This window comes from Perissodus microlepis, chromosome 5 (assembly GCF_051167445.1).
Source record: "Perissodus microlepis isolate ML-2025 ecotype Zambia chromosome 5, ASM5116744v1, whole genome shotgun sequence".
In the NCBI taxonomy this organism is placed as follows: Eukaryota; Metazoa; Chordata; class Actinopteri; order Cichliformes; family Cichlidae; genus Perissodus; species Perissodus microlepis.
The window spans coordinates 27679924-27704666 of NC_140465.1; the positions used below are offsets into that span (position 1 = coordinate 27679924).

Genomic DNA, 24743 nt, shown 5'->3' on the forward strand with positions numbered 1-24743 from the left:
ACAAACACTGGCGACGATGCTGGTCTCTTGAATAGGCTATGCATTAGGCTCTAGATGGCCTCAACACAGAAGTCTAAATTAAGCTTTACGAAGCACATTTTCTCTACCAGTAAAACTAAAGATAATTGTATTTCAGCTTTAATGTATTACTTTTCAACTAGATTTATATTTTGATGAGACAAGGATATCAGAAGATGCCTTTTTAGTTTTCTCTTGGGCTGTGTGTTGGTCTACCTGCTGCAGAATCCTGGAGGTTTGATGTTCTTTTAACAAATGCTCAGAGGCCTGTGAGATTTCTGGGTACTTTGCAGTTTTTACTCTTAGCAATTTAGACTCACAGCATGTAATTTTCATCTTTATCAACTAGAGGGCGTCAGATCTCTCATCTTGGCCACAACATTCTTGCAAAAGACATTTTCTAATCTCAATGGATATTTTTTGCCCTGGTTAAATACAGATAAGAAAATCACTCAAACATAGTGACTGAAAACAGTGTATTCGCAGGTGCACTTAAATAATTATAAAAACCTCATAATTATGAAATTATGAAACGCTTTTCAGTGGTTCCCAAACTTTTTTTGCTAGGCCCCCCTTCGTTTTAGAAGAAAAATGTTCACACACCGCCACCACCTAACCCCGCCATTACAAGAAGTGTTTGTGAACTAAAAATTAAGAATTAGGGATACAGTTTGTCTGTGATTTGGAGAGCCCAGCGTGTGCTCCCGACGCAGGGAAAACCAATTCTGCAGGGGAGACCTACCTTGGCACTTGTGCAGGTGAAGCCAAAGGGAAGATATGCTTCACCATTTTCTAGTCTTTGGCTTGGAAGGAAGTTGGTTTGGAAACATATTTAGCGATGCTTCATCTCCTGCTTTGCGTTTGTGTGGGAGCCCTGTCAACCCCTGCAATGGCTCTGCGCCCACCCTATTGGGCGGGCCCCACACTTTGGGAAACTGTGCTTTTGAATTTCAAGATTTCTGCCTAAATTAGATTTGATAAATATCTGTTGTTATTAATGGGATGTCCATTAAGAAATAACTTTTATTTGGATGCGGTACTTTTTGCCACTTATGAAAAAATCTCAAAAACTAATGCATTAAATCGTTAACTCAACTAAATATGTATATGTAGTTACCAGTTTAAAGGTAGCTTGATGATAATTTTGAGGACTGTTTCACAATGTCTTTGACGCTCTTGTGCAACAAGTCTTTGCAGATGTGTGAAAAAGGGGCTGCCACGGTGTCAAAAAAACATGACAGAAGACAATTCACTTTCATTTCACATCAAAAGAAGCATAACTGACATTTATGTGGTTTGTATATCTGACTTCTCTTGTAAAATTCACACAAAAATATCACATCAAAAAATGCAAACAAAGTTTTCGGGGGGTTTTTCTAACATTTTTAGCTTATACCGTTATCTAAAATACAATTCATTGGTGACAATTAGCAGTACAGAAGGCCAAAAACTACATATAAAAACAATATGTATATATAGGTGTGTGTCAACAAGAAAATTCTAAGTCACAAAAATGAGTTCAAGTTCCATGCTAGACTGAGCAAAAATACAAGTTGTATCACAAAAACATCAGATAGTTAAATCTAGATGTTTCTAGATGGTACTCTCCATATTTACTGTCTGCATACAGACAAATGCCTAACTGATGTCATTAAATATGTCAGCTAGACAAACAAATGTCACTGAAATGTTTAATTTTACCCTTTAATAATGCGTTCCATTGAGGGGTTTGGAGGTGAATTTCAGAGCATCACCAAAACATAATTTATATTCTTCTTTACACACAATATATGTGTAAGGCATATATACCTGCCTCCCCTTTTTTCTTGCTCCCTAACGGAACCGTCTGCAAAGACTTGAACTGTTAAGTACTCTGATTACTGCAGATATTACAAAATCTTCACTTCTTTCTGTTTATCATCATTTTTATGCATCCCCAGCTTGGTGGAAATATGGGAAAGAAGCAGATGAGTCTCAGAGTTTATTTTTCAGTTTAAGGACTAACATACCATTAATAAACCACAGTAATAACAGATCATAACATGTAATAACATGATCAGGCCCACCAGGTTATGAGCTAAAATGTACCTGTATGAAGGTAAGGCAGGCTATGCAGATAAAAGAGCATTCCACTTAGTAAATGGTTATGTCCATATTTTAAATGCATATTTTTCTAGAACAATCTGGCATTAGGGGTTACATTCAGAAGAAACAAAATTATAAAACAGAAAAGTTGGTGGTTATATTATCAAAATAAGAACTGTTACCTGTTTAACTAAAAACAAAACTAAAATCTTCAAATGGTTAACAGAATACATATTTAAGTAAATGCACATAAAAAAATAAATGCACATAAAAATATTTTTATGACTGATTAAACATTAACAGTAGACTATTTTAAACAGAAATAATTTCATCCTGAATATCATAGATAAGTAACAGCCAGCAGAGAGCAGACCCTCTGAGTCGGACACTGCCTCCTACAGGATTTTTGCAGTCTTGAAGAAAGGCAGTCTAAAGGGTTGTGTGGTTTTGTGTATTTCTTTAGTTTTTGCAGACATACGATATATAATAGATGGATATAGTCAATGTTCTGCATTGATTAGTGAAGTTCCAATGTGAAGACTCAAAGCCTTAAGTTGATGATTATGACTGCTGCTGTCTTGGTGCTTTAATACCTGATGTGAAAAAGGAGACGCATCACATACTGGCTTGAGGTATATCGTGTTTTATCCTCCTTTCTGACGGTAGTGGTGTCTATAATTACCAATGCAACATCATGCTGTACTCAGTAAGACCAGAGATTAGCAACTTAAACTTAACTTCATCATAAAAGTCTACTGAGCTGACAGAGAAAGGCAGCTAATGGGCATTTTCTTATACATGTCTTTACATCTGGACTACATTTAGCAACTGGAAGAGTTTAAAAAGCTATTTAGCATGAGCTTTTATATACAGTCTATGGTTGCAATTATGTAAGCTAAAGATGTGAGGGGTCTTACTGTGACTCCTATTGTCAGATGTGCACCTGGAAAATAGTTATGGAGACATTCAATCATTTAATTAACTGATTACAGTTGATTATAAAACTGTAATGTTTGAAATCTTTCATATTTTACAAATTTCAAATGCTGATAAGGTGCACCTACAACCCCCCCAAAATTCACATCAGATATTTTTTATAGAAGGAAGGAGTGCATGGTGAACTCAGGGTTGCTGCCTTAAGTGGAGGAGTTCAAGTATCTCATTGTCTTTTTCACAGTAGATGAATAAGACACTGTGGCAGATTGATAGACGGATTGGCGTAGCTGTAGTGCGGACCCCATATTGGTCTGCTAAAGTGAGGTGAGCGGAAAACGGAGTCGAGCTACTAATATATCATTCAGTCACCAACTCGCTTCAGGCCATATGAACTGAGCCCTTTTCCTTCCTTCCTTCTCCCAGAATGCATTTAAATACAGGACAGACTGTCAGAAAAACACGTGAATAAAAAAGCAAATATAGAAGCTTTTCATGGAGACTTAGAGCTAAGCAATAATTAACCTTTATATTGATCCTCGTTCCTTTACAGATGTAGGATGTTTAGCAAATGCAACAGACACTGTATGATATGCTTCAATAAACATGAAAAAGAAAAGAATAAAAAAGTCCAGAGGGGGACATGGCATGCTAAAATACTGGCGACTGTAGACAAAGATTTTCAGAAAGCGTGACCCCTGACCACTGAGATTCTAACTCGTGATTTTGGCATATTTAAGACTATGCCAAAGCATCTGAAATGAATTTCAGTCTGGACTTTGACTAAGCTACTTCAAATCCTTAATTTAATTCACTCCCACCACTATGTTTACTTTGGTATGATGTGGGATGCTGTTTTGGCTTTCATAAATCAAATGAAAACAATTATTTTAATAAACATTTAATGTGCTGATGTTAAAAGAAGAGAACAGTCTACAGGATGACGCAGCAGCAGGTTGCTGGATAGTCGTCAGCATTGACTTTGTGTTCGTTGCCGTACACATAGTAGGCGTGGGTGTTGTCTTTCCACTTGTAGTTCACCCTGGTGATGGGGATCAGCTCGACCGTCTGCCTCTGAAAGAGAGAGATAGAGGTGCGTGTCAGCTTGAGTAGGAAAGCATTAGCTTAGCTTAGCATAGACTAAAAGCTGGAGGAAAGGAAACACATCAGCATCATTCTGTCGTACGTCTTGACCGTCTCTGATTCGCATAAACATTAAATGGTAGATCATTATTAAACATTAATAATGATTGCTGTGACTCATTTGTCACAAGCTGAAATTTGTGGCAATGATTGAACATGACTATCTCAAAGACTATTAAAGATAAAAGCCTAAAATTTTAAAATATGTTTTTAAAATATGTTCAAATATGTAAAAATAAATATCTAAATATTTAAAATCTGAAAAAAGTGCAGGACTACTACAAAGTCCTATATATGAAAGCAAACTAATAAAAAAAACTTCCCATTTCAAAAGACAGAAAGTGACAATTTCTAAATAGTATATAGTTATCTTTCACAACAATGCTAAAATAAAACTGAATCCTTTTTAACATTAAATGATTATGATTTTCTTCATTTTTTGTGATTATTTCCATTTAACTTTCATGTTTAATTGAGCAAATATCACAAGCTGTACCACAAAAACATCAGCAGATAGTAAAGATGGCACGATACCACTTTTTTATATCTGATACCAATATCATAAATTTGGATATCTGCCGATACCAATATGAATCCGATATAGTGTATTTTTTAATCAATAAAACTGTTTTTTAAATATTTTGCTGCATTTTGTATAAGTTCATACTCAAGTTTAAACAAAAAAAAACTAAAGCTATTCTGTTATACCTGTATGCAAAAAATACACTGCACCCAAAATATTTCATAGTTCAGCATAGTGATGTGCGATACCACTGATTTCCTTTCCAATCCGATACCAAGTAATTTTCAGGGTGGTATCGACGATACTGATCCGATACCGATACTTTGTACAAAAACTTGTTTTATTTATTGTATCTCAAATTATAGCGTCATAATGATTACAGGACATCAGATTACTTGTTCTTATCACTTAATAATGCAGAGTTCATCATATAGAAATAAAAAAACTGAAGTTGTGTGCTATTTGAACACCTTGCCTGCCTGCAGCACTAAAGGACTCCGTGAGAGACGTCACCTGTCCCTCTCCTCCTCTTCAGTTCGCCTCAACATACGCTCGTCATATTCTGTGATATGATTTACTCTGATGTGTTTGACAAGGTTAGTGATGTTGCCACAACCATACATGCCAACCCTCCCGATTTTTCCGGGAGAATCTCGAATTTCACCGCCCCTTCCGAAAATCTCCCGGAGCCACCATTCTCCCGAATTTCTCCTGATTTTCCACCCGGACAACAAAATTGAAAAACCATATCGCAGAATTTATAGCGCGGCCCAGCCAATTCCAGTTTCCAACAATGGAAACTCTTATTTCTCTTTCTGGGTCGCAAAAAAAACTTTTAACATGTTTTCAGGTGAGAATGTAGCTGTGTAAACTTCAAATACCTGAGCTGACCGACACATCGTCTTCAAACCCCCCGCGGTCTTTCACTACTCGGGTTAAACATGATATATAAGTCACTTTGATAACTTAAAAATGTTATTGTTTGGCTTTTTCAGTGTTTTATTTGTTCGTGAGTAAATCAGTTTGGCTGAGATTAAAGTTATTAGATTAGATTAAATTAAATTAAACTTTATTAATCCCTCGGGAGGGTTCCTCCGGGGTTTTCACACAGCTGAATAAACGTTAAACAGAAAACTAATTAAAGTGTGAGACGGTCGAGAGTTTATGCCAGCGCCAGACGGCAGAGTTTCACTCCACTGAGGGAGCTCGTGCCGTACTACCCGGCTTTCTTTAGACCGCGAAGGCCGGGTCCTCAGGTGGAAGCAGCCTCTGAATTTGGACACCCTCGCTGTTTCTGGGCCGGCCAATAATAAAGGTGACATTTAACGTATTTTATCCGATACATAAACACTGTAAAATGTATTTATCACCCCAAAACAGCCCTTTGAATGTCTCCCTAATTCTGAGGTCTCAGGGTTGGCAAGTATGGCCACAACACCTCACTTTTTTGCCACATGTATCGCAAACCACGTCTCAGCTGTTTGTGGAGGTAAAATACGTCCGCACAATTACGCTCAGCCATTGTTGTGAGTGCGCACGCCAAGGGGCTGCGAGACATTTATACAGCCGTATTTCGCACATGACTATGAAAGGCGGAAGAGGAAGTAGTTCCTTTGAATGTAGACAATCTGAATGTTATAGTTTCTTTCCACCGTGTTCCTGTTAATGATAAACTACAAATTTACCCTAAATTACTAAAATATCGATATTTTAATGTGAGAATTGATTCTAGAACATAAATGATTATGTATCGGAGGAATCGATATTTCAGGATCATCCGCACATCACTAGTTCAGCAATACTGATCAATCTAATAAACTTAAACCTACACCATCCTCCCTATTCTGGTATTTTAAAGAGTACTTAGTGGAAATATTAAGCAACCTAACTAATAGGGTTGCAAACTCCCAGCAAAAAAAATAGGGAACCACCCCCACCCTCCGCCTCGTGATGCTTAATCGACGTAATTAACTTTAATTTAATGCACGTGTAAAAAAATAAATAAAAACAAAATGCACAGAAATCAATTATTTTTCTACAATAATTAAATAGATTCAACATCTTTCTTCAACAGAATTGCAGACTGCACAGATGGTACCTTTCCAAAGGAAAAAGTACTGTAGCTTACTAGGTTATAAATTTGACCTAATAGTTCCTATATACAATAATGGATTTCTATACATTTTACATCAGATGAAAACTTTGGGTGTAAGATTCAGATAATTATTTATTAAAAGCTAGACATTTTAAATGAGAATAAGATGGAAAAGTATGTCTTTGTGCCCCCTTTTCCCTGTTAATGCCCTACCTGCCCCCTGGCTAAACTTTGCTAGACCTGCCCCTGCACAGTTACCAGCCGTCAGCTACGTAGAAAAGGATCCTGGTGTAGAAAGTAATATTAATCTCCATAAGTTGATTCTGTTCATCTGGACGTAGCGTTTTGTGGGAGAAACGTTTCGTCACTCATCCAAGTGACTTCTTCAGTCTCAGCTGACTGCAGGTTTCCCCAATCTTATAAACAGTACATTTGCATAATGACTGAAACCAGCCCACTGAAGGAACAATGGGCTGGGAGGTCAGTTCCTTAATCTTAATTATGTAAATTCTCATAACCATTGATCAACAACCACTGACCAAAACTCACTGATCAAAGACCACTGATCAATGGCCATGAGTACCATTCACAGAGAGTTGGGGAATGGCTGCAATCACAGCATTGTAAGATGGTGACAGATGGACCCTTAGGCCCCCTCCTCGATTCAGAGATGGTCTTTCCCTTTTCACGTAAATGGCCTCCTTGACTCCGCGCTCAAACCAGCGTTCCTCCCTGTCCATGATGTGTACATCCTTATCCTTGAAAGAGTGTCCACTGGCCTGTAGGTGTAAATAGACTGCAGAGTCCTGGCCTGACGAGGTAGCTCTTCTGTGTTGTGTCATCCGCTTCGCCAGAGGTTGTTTGGTTTCCTCGATGTATAAATCCTGGCACTTAACAGCATACACTATGTTACTCTGTTTGTGTCGGGGGACCCGATCTTTGGGGTGGACCAGTTTTTGGCGCAGCGTGTTTTGGGGTTTAAAAGCCACAGAGACCCGGTGTTTAGAAAAAATGCGTCTCAACTGCTCCGATACTCCTGACACATATGGGATCACTACAGGTTTTTGCTTGGGCAACGGTTGTCCTTCTCTCCTGGATCGGCTGGAGCTTTCGTTAGGTGCCTTTCCAGCTTTGACAAAAGTCCAGCTGGGATAACCACATTTACTCAGAGCCTTCTTGATGTGCTGTTCTTCTGCCTCCCTGGCTGCTGTGTCAGTGGGGATGGTGTTCGCTCTGTGTTGTAGCGTCCTAATGACACCCAGTTTGTGCTCCAGTGGATGATGAGAGTCAAACCAGCCCACTGCAGTTTCAGTCATTATGCAAATATGCTGTTTATAAGATTGGGGAAACCTGCAGTCAGCTGAGACTGAAGAAGTCACTTGGATGAGTGACGAAACGTTTCTCCCACAACATGCTACGTCCAGATGAACAGAATCAACTTTTGGAGATTTACTTTCCTGGATGATTGAGAATGCATCAAAAAGTAATATTAACAAATTCTAACAACAGCTTATAAGCTCAAACGTGCTGCTCTTGTTTATCCGCTGGTTTCCTCTTTCTGGTGCAAAGTGGGCCAAAAACAAACAAGGGAGACGGGTCTTGCAACAGAAAAGCCGATCAGCCGATCATTGATCAGTTTCATGATTGAAGTAGCAACAGGAGAGGGAGGGAGAGAGAAGAGGCAGTCGCTCCATATATCGGTTGTTATGCTCAACGTGGGAATGCTTTACAAACATTCAGAGATTAACTTACACACTTCTTCTCTCTGGGATAACTTTCTCGGAGATGAAATGCCGGTTTGGTAGCGAGGCTCCAAGTGCTCAACCAGACCACCGAGAGGTCTCGCACGCCACAGCCGCTCTATCACGTGACGCATACTGCTCCGACGTGCTAAGGTTATGAGTTGAGTTACGCCATGGCGCAAGTTTTTTTTGAGGCACTTTCGTGATATTTAATGGATTGATTAAATTTTTTTATTATCAATATGTAATATCGGATCGGTCCATCCCCAGTAGACAGTCTAGCTTAAATAGAACAAAATCCTTGAATTTACGTTCTTTGTAAATTGTACTCTTTATTTGTTTTTTTGTTGTTGTTTTTTTAAAAAATATGTATATACTTTTCATTTTCAAGACCTACTTTAACTACCAACCACGTTGAGACCTATTGCCCCGGAAGAGTCTGAAAGACTAAGTTAAAATATACTAAGAGGCAAAACATGCATATATTTAGCAAAATCATTTTCTTAGTCTTATGTGGGATAAACATTTAAACATGTATTGCACAGTTGTTTCCAACCTCTGATGTATTACTTGATATGGTTTTTTGAAATCGTTTTTCAAGATCAACTTTGACATTGGGTGCTAACAATAAAGGTCAAGGCCAAATGTTTAGTCAACCAAGATACTCGTGTCCCCCCCAAAGCCTTTTATATTATTGTGAAGTTTGAAGATGATCCAGACTTTATATCTAATTTAGTTCTGAGCTCAAATAAAATAATTATTGTGGGTGATTTTAACATCCATGTAGATGCTAAAAATGACAGCCTCAACATGGCATTTAGTCTGTTATTAGACTCAATTGGCTTCTCTCAAAATGTAAAAGAACCCACCCACCACTTTAATCACACTCTAGATCTTGTTTTAACATATGGCATAGAAACTGAACATTTAACAGTGTTTCCTGAAAACCCTCTCCTGTCTGATCATTTCCTGATAACATTTACATTTACAATAATTGATTACACAGCGGTGGAGAGTAGATTTTATCAAAGTAGATGTCTTTCTGAAAGCGCTGTAACTAAGTTTAAGAATATAATCCACCCACTGTTATCATCTTCAATGCCCTGTACCAACACAGAGCAGAGCAGCTATCTGAACGCTACCCCAACAGAGGTTGATTATCTTGTTAATAATTTCACCTCCTCACTACGTACGACTCTGGATACTGTAGCTCCAGTGAAAACTAAGGTCTCTAATCAGAAGTACCTGACTCCGTGGTATAATTCTCAAACACGTACCCTAAAGCAGATGACTCGTAATCTGGAGAGGAAATGGCGTGTCACAAATTTAGAGGATCATCATTTAGCCTGGAGAAATAGTTTGCTGCTTTATAAGAAAGCCCTCCGCAAAGCCAGAACATCTTACTATTCATCACTGATTGAAGAAAATAAGAACAACCCCAGGTTTCTCTTCAGCACTGTAGCCAGGCTGACAAAGAGTCAGAGCTCTGTTGAGCCAACCATCCCTTTAACGTTAACTAGTAATGACTTCATGAACTTCTTCACAAATAAAATTTTTATCATTAGAGAAAAAATTACCAGTAATCATCCCACAGATGTAATATTATCTACAGCTACTCTTAGTACCATTGATGTTAAGTTAGACTCTTTTTCTCCAATTGATCTTTCTGAGTTAACTTCAATAATTACTTCCTCCAAACCATCAACGTGTCTTTTAGACCCCATTCCTACAAAACTGCTCAAAGAAGTCCTGCCATTGATTAATTCTTCGATCTTAAATATGATCAACCTATCTCTAATGGTCGGCTATGTACCACAGGCCTTCAAGCTGGCTGTGGTTAAACCTTTACTCAAAAAGCCATCTCTAGACCCAGCAGTCTTAGCTAATTATAGGCCAATCTCCAACCTTCCTTTCATATCAAAAATCCTTGAAAGAGTAGTTGTCAAACAGCTAACAGATCATCTGCAGAGGAATGGTTTATTTGAAGAGTTTCAGTCAGGTTTCAGAGCTCATCACAGCACAGAAACAGCTTTAGTGAAGGTTACAAATGATCTTATGGCCTCTGACAGTGGACTCATCTCTGTGCTTGTCCTGCTAGACCTCAGTGCAGCGTTCGATACTGTTGACCATAATATCCTATTAGAGCGATTAGAACATGCTGTAGGTATTACAGGTACTGCACTGCAGTGGTTTGTATCATATTTATCTAATAGACTCCAATTTGTGCATGTAAATGGAGAGTCCTCTTCACACACTGAGGTTAATTATGGAGTTCCACAGGGTTCAGTGCTAGGACCAATTCTGTTTACATTATACATGCTTCCCTTAGGCAGCATCATTAGAAGACATAGCATACATTTTCACTGCTATGCAGATGACACCCAGCTCTATCTGTCCATGAAGCCAGATAACACACACCAATTAGTTAAACTGCAGGAATGTCTTAAAGACATAAAGACCTGGATGGCCGCTAACTTTCTGCTTCTTAATTCAGATAAAACTGAGGTTATTGTACTCGGCCCTGAAAATCTTAGAAATATGGTATCTAACCAGATTCATACTCTGGATGGCATTACCTTGGCCTCCAGTAACGCTGTGAGGAACCTTGGAGTCATTTTTGACCAGGACATGTCCTTCAACGCACATATTAAACAAATATGTAAGACTGCTTTCTTCCATTTGCGCAACATCTCTAAAATTAGAAATATCCTGTCTCAGAGTGACGCTGAAAAACTAGTTCATGCATTTATTACTTCCAGGCTGGACTACTGTAATTCATTATTATTAGGATGTCCAAAAAACTCACTGAAAAGCCTTCAGCTAATCCAAAATGCTGCAGCAAGAGTACTGACAGGGACTAGAAGGAGAGAGCATATTTCTCCTGTTTTGGCTTCCCTTCATTGGCTTCCTGTTAAATCCAGAATTGAATTCAAAATCCTGCTCCTCACATACAAGGTCTTAAATAATCAGGCCCCATCTTATCTTAATGACCTTGTAGTACCATATCACCCTATTAGAGCACTTCGCTCTCGCTCTGCAGGCCTACTTGTTGTTCCTAGAGTATTTAAAAGTAGAATGGGAGGCAGAGCCTTCAGTTTTCAGGCCCCTCTTCTGTGGAACCAGCTTCCAGTTTGGATTCGGGAGACAGAAACTATCTCTACTTTTAAGATTAGGCTTAAAACTTTCCTTTTTGCTAAAGCATATAGTTAGGGCTGGACCAGGTGACCCTGAATCCTCCCTTAGTTATGCTGCAATAGACATAGGCTGCCGGGGGATTCCCAAGATGCATTGAGTTTTTCCTTTCCAGTCACCTTTCTCACTCACTATGTATTAATAGACCTCTCTGCATTGAATCATATCTGTTATTAACCTCTGTCTCTCTTCCACAGCATGTCTTTTATCCTGTCTTCCTTCTCTCACCCCAGCCGGTCGCAGCAGATGGCCGCCCCTCCCTGAGCCTGGTTCTGCCGGAGGTTTCTTCCTGTTAAAAGGGAGTTTTTCCTTCCCACTGTCGCCAAAGTGCTTGCTCATAGGGGGTCATATGATTGTTGGGTTTTTCTCTGTATCTATGAAGCGCCTTGAGGCGACTTTTGTTGTGATTTGGCGCTATATAAATAAAATTGAATTGAATCCATAAAAACTTGGGTGGGTTATATATGCTCTTGCTGATTTACATATTTTATCTGACCCTCGACCTGATTTTCACCAAAATTAAATCAGCTCGAGCTGTCCTTGGCATCTACTATCACACAAAATTTGAAAATGATATCTTGAAAATTGTTAACACTACACTGCTAACAGACAAACAATTCCTTTGGGTAGGTGGATAACTATATACTGTTCAGAAATAGTGACTAGTTGTCTTTTGCAAGGTCGAGGGTTTTTTTTTTATTAGTGTGTTCTCAAAAATGTATTCATTCATTTCAAGACTCCTTCAGTCACGACGCACCACAGAACACTACATGTGGCCATCAAACTGTATATCTCCTTATGACACGTGGACTATTTTCACAAAATCTCGCTGATACTTTACATAGTATTGTTTTAACTTTGGAATATTTCATTTTAATTAAACATTGCACTCTGAAGGTCTTTGAAAACGTTACTTGTGTCATAAGAACCAACCCCTCTGAAACCCCACATTGTAAATTACACCAGAAACTTTCCTGGAATTGTAAATGTATGCGTCTCATCACACTCATGACACTGTGATTGGCCCATTTGGTGCTTTAGTTTCTTCTACACATTTCTGGTTACTTCCAGAATTGTGTAGTTCATGTTTTGTTGCAACTGACTGGAAGTGTATGAATCAACATAAAGAGAGAAACTCCCCCACCAACAAGCATTTTGGTGGCAAAATTGCAGAGCAACACAGGCACACTAGAATAGACCTTTTATTTGTCTCTTGAGTTGTGTGTCGGCCTACCTGCTGCAGAATCCTGGAGGTTTGGCCATACTTCGTTTGATGTTCTTTGATCAGACGGTCAGAGGCCTGAGAGACTCCTGGGTTTGGAAACCCAAACAGCGGGTAAACCTGAGGGATAAAAGAGAGAAATTAACATGCAATATACACACAGCTAACCCCAGCAATGTCTATTACTTCTTACGTTTATGTTTACCTAAACTACATCTGGCTGAAGTGAGCTCCTGCTGTGGCATTATGTTTTACTTATGAAGATTAGTTCATCTTTAAAATGCGAAATTTGGAATACAGCATTCTAAACGATTGTGTAGAAATTACTGTGATGTAGTTTATTGTGTATATTTTGGTATGAAATTACTGAACTGAAAAGTGTGAAGCTACATTAGCTGTGTGTGTCTGTGGTTTTCATGGGGACCAAAAACTGGTAGTTTACTATACTATACAGCCCTCGTTTGAAGGCATTTTTGAGACTCAAAATGTGGTTTTAGTGTCAGGGTTACAATTAGGTTAGGGTTAGGGTAAGCGGCTAGGGAAAGCATTGTGTCAATGAGATGTCTCCACAAGGATATAAATACACACACACATGAGTGTGTGTGTGTGTGTGTGCATACCAAGTTCTGGCTGTTCTTGAACAGCTCCTTCCCATTCACTGAGCACAGCTTATCAGTCTTTAAACCAGAGTTATGCTCCACCACGTGGTCTTCCACATTGTTTTTCCTAAATACACACAATAACTATATTCATATATATGTACCAAATCACAACATCTTCAAGAAACCTTGAAGATGTTTCTTCAAGGTTAATTAAGAAACATAATTCAGCAATCCAGTATTGCTGAATTAAAGCAATGTTGGAACAGCTCAGTACTTGTACTCACCACTCCACTTTGAGCTCGATGTAGGTCAGCAGTTGGCGTTTTCCTTTACAGGTTTGACACTCCTTTTTCCCTCTGCCATTACACTTACTACAACTAAACACAAACATAGACGTGACACATTAACCTTTTGTTTTTATTTTTGTGGTCACATCAATATCTTCTTTAGGCCCTAGCTGGTGGTTGTTCTAGGTGGTTGACCACATAACCAGTATGCTGCTTTGCTGTATTCGATCACCAACAGTTGGTTTTCGCTGGCAGCAGTCTCAATGTTTTTGTTTCAGGTGTGACCACATATGGAAATTCCATATTGCATTTCAACAAACGGGCCTATCAAGGTTTTATTTCAGCAAGGTCCAGGTTTTGGAGGCGGTCTTCATACTAATGTTAGGCTGCTTCTTCTTCGCTTGGCCCATTCTGCTGTGGATGTAATCTGTGATCTGATTTTTGAACTATCAAATCGATGCGTTTAAATTCACTGCTTAATTGGGGCACCATTGAGATGAAAAGCAGCCGCCGATGCTTTGTGGTGTTGATTTAGAGGCCTGGCAATGCAGGCATTGTCACAGAGGATGTCAATCACCTCTGCATCGTCATTTGTATCGATAAGCTGTCATCAGCAAACATCAGTCTTGAATCATACATCCATGAACATACATCATCCAAATAATTCTTATTCCAAAACTCATTTCTTCAAGACTCAACTGTTCCTAAAGCCAAGCCTGAATCGAATAAGAGTTTTTAAATGTGAATTGAAATCAGCTTTGTAATAATCTAAAATCATCTTTGGGAGGTGCTTTTCTAGATTTACCTGGATTTACCTGGCTGGGAAGGTTTGGACCATTCTTGTTTCCTTAGATCAGATTTATTTATTTATTTATTTTTTTAAATTCTAATATTTCTGTATTTCATTTATTATTTTGTGAGTATGTGTATGCTTATTCTGTTAATATTGCTGCTTATCTTCACATCCTCCAGAACATAATTTAACAGATTCTATCCTTCACATCTTTTAAAATAAAATAAAAAGATTTATTTATTTTTTTTAAATCAAAATTGAGTTATTGCGGGAAGCAGATAGAGGAGATGATTGTGGTGCGACTATCTCTGCTCATGTATTCATCAGGCAAGTCTGTAGTGCTAGATATCAAAAAGTCAGTTGTTGGTTCTTTTGGTTTTATTGCTTGTTGTACTCAACAAACATCTTGTTTCCACTTTTAGCAGGAACAGTTTTCTTGAATATTTTGAAAAGTGTGGTGCTTTGCTGTTGGTCTGCCCTCTTGTAGCTCCCTTTTTAGGTATGAAGTCATCATTTGAGGCTGACACACTGCTCTCACTCTCAGACATGTCTGGAATTATCTTGTTGTGGAGTACGCTAGGCCACGTAGTATCATTGATATTGATATTCTTGCTTTCTTAATCACGTATAAATTTATACACTTATTATTGCAGATAGGAAGATATGGCTCAACCTTAACAGAAACTCATCATCCCTGAGTTATCTATAGTCACAGTTATTTATATCACCTAAATTTTAAAAAGAGAAGAAAAAAGAATGGAAGTCTTGAAATGATTGCACTTGAATGGCTAATGAATGAATGAAAGGCTAACTAGATATATTATTAATGGTTTGCATGCATAAACAGAAAACCTGGCTGTTTTGGTCCCTTTTTAAAAAAAGTCTCCAGTTTACTGCATTGGATTGATTTGCTCTAAAAACATGTACTCATATTCTGAAGTAATAATTGCCTTTTTATTTATGGTAATGTTGTATGCATAGTTTTGTTCTGAAAAAAGTAGTACCTTTCTTTGCCTGTGCCATTGCAGTGACTGCAGGCCGCATCCAACTTCACTCCAGTGCCATCACACACCCAGCAAGCTTTCTACAAAGACACAAATAAGCATTTTTTTTAACATTACCACCAGATTTCTCCTGTCAGCAATTATTATGCATTGTTGAGAATTTTCTTACTTTTCCACATCCATTGCACTCAGTGCATTGCTCTATACCTGTTGCATGGCAGGTGTTGCATTCCTAAAAACACACACACATACACACAAAAAAGTTAATAATAAGATTATTGTCACACTGACAGACACTTCTCCTTAGAACCTTCACACACATTCCATGTTAACAGTTTAACTTCTAATCAGAGATCAAGCTAAATCAAAACTGCAAATAAAGTTGTGGTAGGAGTTTGCATATGCTCAGAAAAAGTTTTTTATAGTCAAATGAGAAAAGAAAAAGAGCTATGTGGCCACAATGACAAGACGTATGTTTGGATTCGTAAAGGTGAGGCATTCAAACCTAAATGTACCAGCTGTTAAAGATGGTGGAGGTAGCAAATTCTTCAAATTCATCTCAAAACAACAGCTACATGATTGAAATGCTGAGTGCTCCAACAGGACAATGATCCCTAACACACATTGTTGTTCTGTTGATTTAGCCTTGGGGTTCTACACTGCCGAAAAAAAAAGGATTGTTTATTAATCCTCACCTTTGACTCTGCATTTGGGTCATTTTCACATACAATCATGACACTACTGAAATGTCTTGAAGAACTGCTGTATTGAGAACCCTTGAACACCATCGGTAACCCAAGAAACAACCTCCGGTCCTTTCAAGACCCTGTCAAACCCATGGAACATCTTCAGATTTGACAGCTTTAATTCACAAAGGGCTGCTGACATCTTTTCAAGGTTCCCTGCCAGCTTTACTGTGCCTATATATCCAACCATTACTTGAGCCAGCTCAATGCATTAAAAAAAAAAAAAAGCTCTAGAAAAATCCCATGGACAACTAGCAACCCAATGAAACCTTTGGAGCATGATAATTCCTTAAGTTCATGTAAGGACCACTGAAATCTATTCCTTAGACCTTAAAAACGTTTTCAAAGCTACTGTGGTACTTAATACATGTTCAGTGATGGGGGGGGATTTGATTTACATAATGAAAGTTGTGTCAGCCCTCTTAAAGCTAAAACCAGCACTTTGATAGAGAGCTTCTGTTATTCAGTCACCTTGACAGAGGATGTGAATGGCACCCGGATCTTCACTTTATGGTCACTGAAGAGATTGGGGGGCGTGGCCTGGACCTCCCATGGTTGTGGAGCAGGTTGGGTGTAAAAGTCAGCAGGCTCACCTATTAATTACACAAGAGCTCACAGCAAGTGACAGTAAAAAACAAACAAACTGATGTTTAGGTAAGTTACTCCATTGCGAGTAGGATTAGGCAACGATGACCAAAAGAGGAATTCGTTGTAATGAAAGCAGAAGCAAGTGTGTTTCTCCAGTGTTGAATTGACACTAGAAAGTGTCTATATAGGTCCACTCTTTTGAGTGTTAAACATTTTTGACAGTGTTATATTTTTAACAGTAACCTAGTCAGTTTTAAAGATTAACAATGACGTTGAGCAGTGCTGATTTCCTAACACTGGACTATTACTAGCATTTTGAGTTATTTTCCAGTGTTGGAAAATCAGCACTGCTCAGTGTTAGTCATTGCTAACCTTTAAAACTGACTAGGTTACTGTTAAAACTATCACACTGTCAAAAATGTTCACTGAACACTCAAAAGAGTGGACCTATATAGACACTTTCTAGTGTCAATTCAACACTGGAAATCTTGCAGTGGCATTTTTCCATGTAGTTTCTGTTATGGTCCTGGGTCTGTTAGAAAGTGACTGAGTTTTTTTAGTAAATCTTGGTATTGTTTGGAATTATATTCATGTATCTGTTCCCCATAGTGGAACAGTTGTGGTATTTAGTTTCTTTCCCTTGTTCAGTTTTCTGTAATTAGTTTGTTTTTGTATCCCCCTCTCGTTTCCTCTTCCCTCATTATCTTGTGTATTTATTATTGAGTCGTCCACTAGCTGTGATTTTCCCCATGTTTCCTTTTTAGTTCAGGGATTTTTTTTACCCGTTTCTCGACTGCCTGTAAATTGTTCTGGACTGAGTAAAATGAAAATGTGTTTTTACCTTCATATGGTTTCTGGGCCCACTCAGTTGACCTGGACTCAGTGAACGTCTCTAAACGGTACTAAGGAACAGAAAACTGACTTTACCAAGAGAAACTGGATGTGATGATAAGATTCCCCTGTCAACGTACAACGAACTTTGTGAGCCTTCAGTGTGTTTCTGGATCAGGATGAAGTTGTATTAATGCACATGTAGATTAAAAAAAAACAAGAGGGAAACAAGTTAGGGTGAAAATATTTTATAACAAAAAATATTATGAATGGTTGTCGTTAGCATAAAACTGTAGGTAGAAATAAATGATGTTAGCTTACTAGTAACAGCGTGGTGTGCATTACTGCATAACAAATCCTGCTGTAAGACTAATCTACAGTGTAGTTTTTGACCACTTGCAACAGCCCTGAAGATTTGTAATGAAATAAACTGTCAAACCCACAAAACTGCACAATTACTTGCTGCCATGGGGTTGGCAAACTACTGCTTCAGTAGGTTTGGACACTTACTTAAAGCCCTCAGGTTTCTGAGAAAAAAAATCATTACACATGTTAATTTTTCAACAGTTCATTATCATTCAATTATGTCCTTTGGTCAAATATTTGGAAAAAACATTTAAACTGAATAAAAGCAGTTCAAACCAGACCTCTTTAGTAGACTGATCAAGATAGTAAAGGCAGATATGGAGGTAACTCAGTCCGCAGCATCACTGATGCTGACAGCATTATAAAAAGGGAACATTTAATCACCCTAAATGTGTTGAATGGCTCCATGGAGGTGATGACTCCCTGAGTGACCGGAGCGTCACTGTAGCAGCAATGAGACGACACAAATTCCTTGAATGCCTTACGAGCCTCATCCTCAGAAAGAGAGGGGATGCTACAAAACACATAAACTCTGTGTTAAACCAGAATATTCTACTGGTTGGTGAGCAGCTCAGAAACACAGGTAATATGTCGTACCTCCATTCAGGATTTTCAGGGGCAGGTTGGGGTGGGGCTACTGGCTCCATGGGCATGGGAGGAGGCAGGAAACCTCCTGCATCAATGACAAATTTTCAAGTACCAGCAACAGCATTAATGTGAGGAATTATGTGAACCGGGCTTTTCTTACCTCCTCCTGGCACAGTGCCTTCATAGCCGGGGACATTGCCAAACATGTTGGCTTGGGGTGCCATGACAGGTGGGTACATAGCTGGAACAAAAAACAAGAAACAAAAAATTCAAACCAATCTTCTGGGTGAAATTAAAACTAGTCATGTCTCCAGCTTTCCATGTTTACTTTTTGGTGCAAACCAAAGCTCTGACCAGGCAGCTTAGGAGGTCTGACATTTTGTCTTGCCAAGAAACTGATTCCACTCTCTAGTTGGTGGCTGGTTAGCTTGGGATAAATACTGAAAGGGAAACAGCTATTCCAAATCTATTCAAAGTTAAAAAAATATATATTTCCAAGGAGCTTATTAATTAGCACGTAATATCTTTGTGGTAGTGTGGTGTGGTTTCTTCTCAACAGCTAAAGAAAGGTAAGACAGAATAGGTTTAGGGAGAGAAAGTTAACTGGTATAGATGTTGTGGCCTGGCTTATCAACCAGCACCTTTTTATCCAGTTATGATAGGATGTTAGGACCTCGAAGTCTCATGAATACCTGATGAATATAGTGGTGGCTCATGAGGTAGAGCATGTCATAGACTAATCGGAAGGTTGGTGATTCGATCAGTGATTCAAGCTCCGGTGCTCATGCCAAATATCCTTGGGCTACTAAACCCAAGTTGCTGTCCGATGTATCCACTGGAGCATGAACATGTGTAAATGTTAGATAGAAAGCACCTCGGGATGTGAATGGGTGAATGAGGAAAGCTTTACAAAGTGCTCAGGTAGAGTAGAAAAGCGCAAGGAACCAGCCTATTTACCATTTACCATGAATACAGTGCCCAGGACACAACTGCACCCACATGTGCTTCGCAATTTAGAGGCATGCAGAGCGTTTATTGGTCAGTTATATCCAGTGTTGGGACTAACGCGTTATTAAGTAACGCGTTACAGTAACTACGTTATTATTGTGGTAACGAGCACGGTAACTAGTTATTATGCCAAAACCAGGAACGCGTTACCCGTTACTGGGATTTAAATAGGCTCGTTATTCGTTACTTCGTGTGGTGGCTATCGCGGAGCTTCCACAGATTCAATAACATTAGCAAGTGGTGGAGGCCAGCAGGTGGATGAAGGAAAAGGGAGGCAAGAGGAGAGACCCGAAGCGGCCGCCGGTCCGAGTATCAGGTGAACTGAACTTCAGGTAAGAAGTTATGACCTGCAGTGTATCTGAGTCAGATATAAATCAAGTTTAGGTGGAGTTTATTTTCGTTATGCTGACTTTTTCGTACTGCGTGCTAGCTAGCATGACGGAGTTTCTATACAGCTGGGTGGGTGCTATGTTACTGATGTTGAACTTTATTTTGTTCATAAGGTTAATTATTAGAGTTGCCAACTGTCCCGTAAAAAACAGAATCGCCTCGTATTCAGAGAAAATATTACGGGTTTCGTATTGAGCTGAAAAGGAACATTTTGTCCCGGACTTCAGCTACAATGAAAAAGACACAAAGCTGGAGTTATTCTGTGTTTACGCTGCACAGCTGCCTCTTCTCCTCTCATTCTCCCCCTCCCTCGCCTGTTTCTACTTCAATCATGAAACTGATCAATGATCAGCTGATCGGCTTTTCTCTCTTGTTTATTTATCGCCCACTTTGCGCCAGAAAGAGGAAACCAGTGGATGTCGCGCTAAACAACAGCAGCACGTTTAAGCTTGATCAGCTGTTGTTAGAATTTATTTAATATTACTTTCTACTATCAGCTGATGTTTGCTGGAGCCACAGCTGTAAACCTGCTGGTCATGATATCGGTTTGGATATGTGGTGAGAGGGAAACATGCAGATGAAACCAGGAGATGTCCTTACTGAATCATCAGAGCTGTGATGGAGAAACAGGTTTACCTTTTAGGTGACATGAATGAGTTGAAGGGAAGCTATGAACTGTTTCTGAGAGACAAATAACACCAGGATCCTTTTCTAAGTAGCTGACAGCTGGTAACTGTGCAGGGGCGGGTCTAGCAAAGTGTTGCCAGGGGGCCAGGTAGGGCATTAAAAGGGAAAGGGGGGCACAAGGAAATACTTTATTCTCATTTAAAATGTCTCACTTTTAAAAAAATAATTATCTGAGTCTTACAACAAACGATTGATAGATTGACACATATATACCATCAGAACAGTGTACATCACTGTCACAACAGTGTTTGTTTTCATTCAAAGGCTTTATGATTTTTCCTATAATGGTGGGCCGGTCTCTAGTCAAATTCCCCGGGACGATTTTTTTTTTGTCCCAGTCCAGCCCTGTATGCAGCTCAGCTGCAGTCTGGTGTTACCTACATCTTCCTATTCAGAAGGCAGAATTTCTGAGTTCTGAGTACAATTGAAAGCACCACGACTGCAGTTTTTGTGTTGGATGCAAAAAGCAGGCTAGAATCATGGCGGCGGTCAACGACGGTCCAGGCATGGGATTTCTCTCGTGGAAGTGTGCACATTATTTTTTTCCTTTCTATTGGTAGGTGGCACAGTGCACTTGTGGCAAGTAAGCAAGCTAGAAGACTGGCAGTCTGGCTGGGTATCCAGCTACGGAAGCAACACATTAACAAGAGAATTCTGAGTAAAACCAAAGTTACTTTCCCTAGTAACTAGTTACTCTGAAAGTAACGAGTAACTTGAAGTAACTGGCACAGTAAGTAAGAGGCACAGAAAAGAAGACCAGACACCAGCGAGGGAGGATAAGAAGGACAGACGCAACAACATTGTCATCCCCTATGTAGCCGGTGTATCAGAAAAACTTAGGAGAGTTTTCTCCAAGCATGACATCCCGGTGCATTTCAGACCCAGCAACACGCTCAGACAAAAACTGGTTCACCCGAAAGACAAAACGCCAAAACACAGACTTAACAATGTGGTGTATGCTGTACAGTGCAGCGAGGAATGCCCAGACCTCTACATTGGAGAGACCAAACAGCCACTTCACAAGCGCATGGCACAACACAGAAGAGCCACCTCCACAGGACAAGACTCAGCAGTCCATCTGCATCTTAAGGATAAAGGACCCTCTTTCGAGGATGCCAATGTTCACATTTTGGACAGAGAGGACAGATGGTTTGAAAGAGGAGTGAAAGAAGCCATCTATGTCCACTGTGAGCGACCATCTTTGAACAGAGGCGGTGGTTTACGACACCAACTCTCTGCCATCTATAATCCAGTTTTGAGATCCCTTCCCAGACGCCTTAACGCCCACTCACATCCTGGGCCATCTGACCTCAGGAATTCGCATGATAAGGTGGGGCCAGGTTTCACAATGAACACACCCGAAACTCTGGCTGATTGGGACCCACACCCAGTTTCACACCTTGGCTCAGGCGATTAGAGGATCATCAGGGGGTCCTTTTGTCCCTCTGTGGGGGGATACTCCCACTAGGTTTATATCTGGGACTCTCCACCATTTGACCTTAGAACTGAAGAAGCTTCTCAGATGAGAGGTGAAACGTCTTCAAGTAACTTAAAGAAGTCCAGACGCTTTTCTTTGCAAGCTCCTTTGACTACGATGACCTGGATGACTGAGAACCTTCACAGACATACTTGAAGTAACTGAGTTACTTTTGATAGAAGTAACTAGTAATGTACCTAAGTTACTAATTTAAAGTAACTTACCCAACACTGGTTATATCTTTTGTATGAGTACAGTGAAAATACACACTGCGGTACTGTACTATGAAGTCTCCCTTTGTCTCTCTGCTGTACAAAAATGGCATTTTAATGAAAATTTGATTTTTACTTGGTGTGCTGTAACCACCTTTTTTTGGGGGGGGGGCTTGAAAAGAAAGGTGAAAAAAGGCAACCGAAACCCCACCACAGGTTCTTGTTTTTACTCATGACCTTTCATGACAATTAAACTAATGACTTTAAACCAGCAAACCAGAGAGCCACACAAGATTTTCCCTCCACTTCCATTTTGTTTACAATAAGCTACCACATTTTTAAATTCAAAATCACTGATATCTGTCTCTGTGTCTCCCTTTCTCTCGCTCTGCGTCTTAGTTGTGTCTTTTTTTTTGTCTCCCTTACTTCTTCCCATGTTCTTCTCTTTGTTTCATCCTTGTCTCTTCAGCCTGTCGTGTGTTCCTGGGTGTGCTTATCTCTATGCCAATGTCAAGCTTGCGTGTTTTATTTAGTTAATCGTTGTTTCATGTGCACCGTGTCCAGCTTTGCATCCCGTTTTGTTCTAATTTGTTCCTGCTATGTAACTATGTGTTTCCACTTCCCTTATCACCCATCAGTGTATATATTATCTCTGGCTTCCTATGTCATTTGTCGGAGTGTCTGTTTTCCCACCCCAGTGTCCTCCAGTGTCCCCTCCCTGAGCCCAGTGCATGCTCCTGGGAGGTCATCTGATTGTGGAGTTTTCTCTGTACTACTCTTGCAGCTGTTCTAGCATCTCAAAAAAGAATGAGTATGTTAACCTGACACCCGAGCAATTACCGAGGAAGGACTGGGCTCAGTAGTTGAAGAAAAAAAAAAATCAGACACAAAAAACTGAAATTAGTGAAACAACTTGATTGTAAAAATGTAAACAAAAAAATCTGGTTGCTTATTGCCCAAATTGCACTATGTACAAAACAAAGTTCCTGTTAATTCGGATTTTTTATTTTATTTTTTTCAATTTCACTTAATTTCTGTCGCTACTACAAAGGCGAACATCTGCATTAAATTCTTCAGGAAATAAGGTTCAGATGGGTTAATGAGTTTCATCTGGAGTTTACTGTCCGAAAAAGAAAACAACTGAAACTCCTTTAAAAAAAAACAAAAAAACAGAAATAGATTAAAGCAGCAAATATATTCAGTTTAGTGAATGCTGAGGTTTAACGTGATTCTGACTTCTTAATCTTCTCGCACTGAATGTGTTTATAGAAGAAACAGCGTTTCAGTTCTGTCAAAGTATTTTTCTTTCACAAAAGTACTTTTTTATCCTGCACAACTGTAAGCAAATAGAGAAAAAATGCACACGTTGGACTAAGAAATTTCAAGAGTAATCGAAACACATTTACGAAGGTGGACTATCAGAAGCGGAGCCCCGCGCTTGCGCCTTTAATGGCCCGGAGGCGTTTGGTGGTCGGTTTCGTGATAGTTCCTAAAGTCTGCCGTCCTGTGTTTCAATTCTTACCTGCGCTGTTCATTCTGCTGCAGATCAATCACACTGATATCAGCTGATTTTTATTGATCCATTATAATCTCTCTGAGGCGCATTTAAGTTTTAGTAGTTATCCCCCGTTTCCCCTCCGTCGGGAGCGCGCAATGAGCACGGATAGCGGATCTAGTCGTAGAAAACATGGACGACGCCCAAAACATGAAGCCAAAACGTCTCTAACGCCCCCTGGTGTCTGGCTGCAGTATGGGTCATAAACCCCGCCTCCTCCATGTTAGCCGATGGGACTGAGGTCAGATTAAAATAAATCAATTCTCCTCAGATACATTTTTTCCAAAGATTCTTTCTTTTGTTATCAATAGTTCTCATCACGCTGATTTATGTCCAAGGGGTCTCCTTTCCCATAAGCTTGATTCAAATTCCTACCGCGGTGATGTTAAATTGGGGCGTAACGTCATTATAACAGCTTTGACTGGCAGCTGCAGTCACGGAGAGACTTGCATATCTCTGTTCGGGAATAGCAGATAGAGCGTAGGAGAGAGGGCCAGCGTTTACGTTACAAAACCACGACCGACTGTTTTAACCAGACAGCTATGGCGTTATTTTTCTGCCACCATTCTGAGCGCACGTAAAAAAAAAAAAAATTAAGCGCCTGCAATTGTTTTTTACGTGCGCTCAGAACAGTGGCACAAAAATAACGCCATGGA

The 24743-nt window shown here is 39.5% G+C and overlaps 1 protein-coding gene across 1 annotated transcript; it reads right to left on the reverse strand.

The window, feature by feature from the left end:
- Window positions 1-1986: 1986 nt before the first annotated feature.
- LOC146387494 (protein SSUH2 homolog) lies at window positions 1987-24213 on the reverse strand. The gene is made up of 12 exons (XM_084929141.1): window positions 24055-24213; window positions 18919-18999; window positions 18768-18843; window positions 18555-18684; window positions 17815-17875; window positions 16857-16978; window positions 15809-15871; window positions 15640-15719; window positions 13840-13932; window positions 13574-13679; window positions 12966-13073; window positions 1987-4110 (listed from the first exon to the last, which is right to left on the reverse strand). Exons 1-12 carry the CDS (start codon window positions 24065-24067, stop codon window positions 3970-3972), a joined length of 1074 nt encoding a protein of 357 aa, XP_084785267.1. The 5' UTR covers window positions 24068-24213; the 3' UTR covers window positions 1987-3969.
- Window positions 24214-24743: the final 530 nt, after the last annotated feature.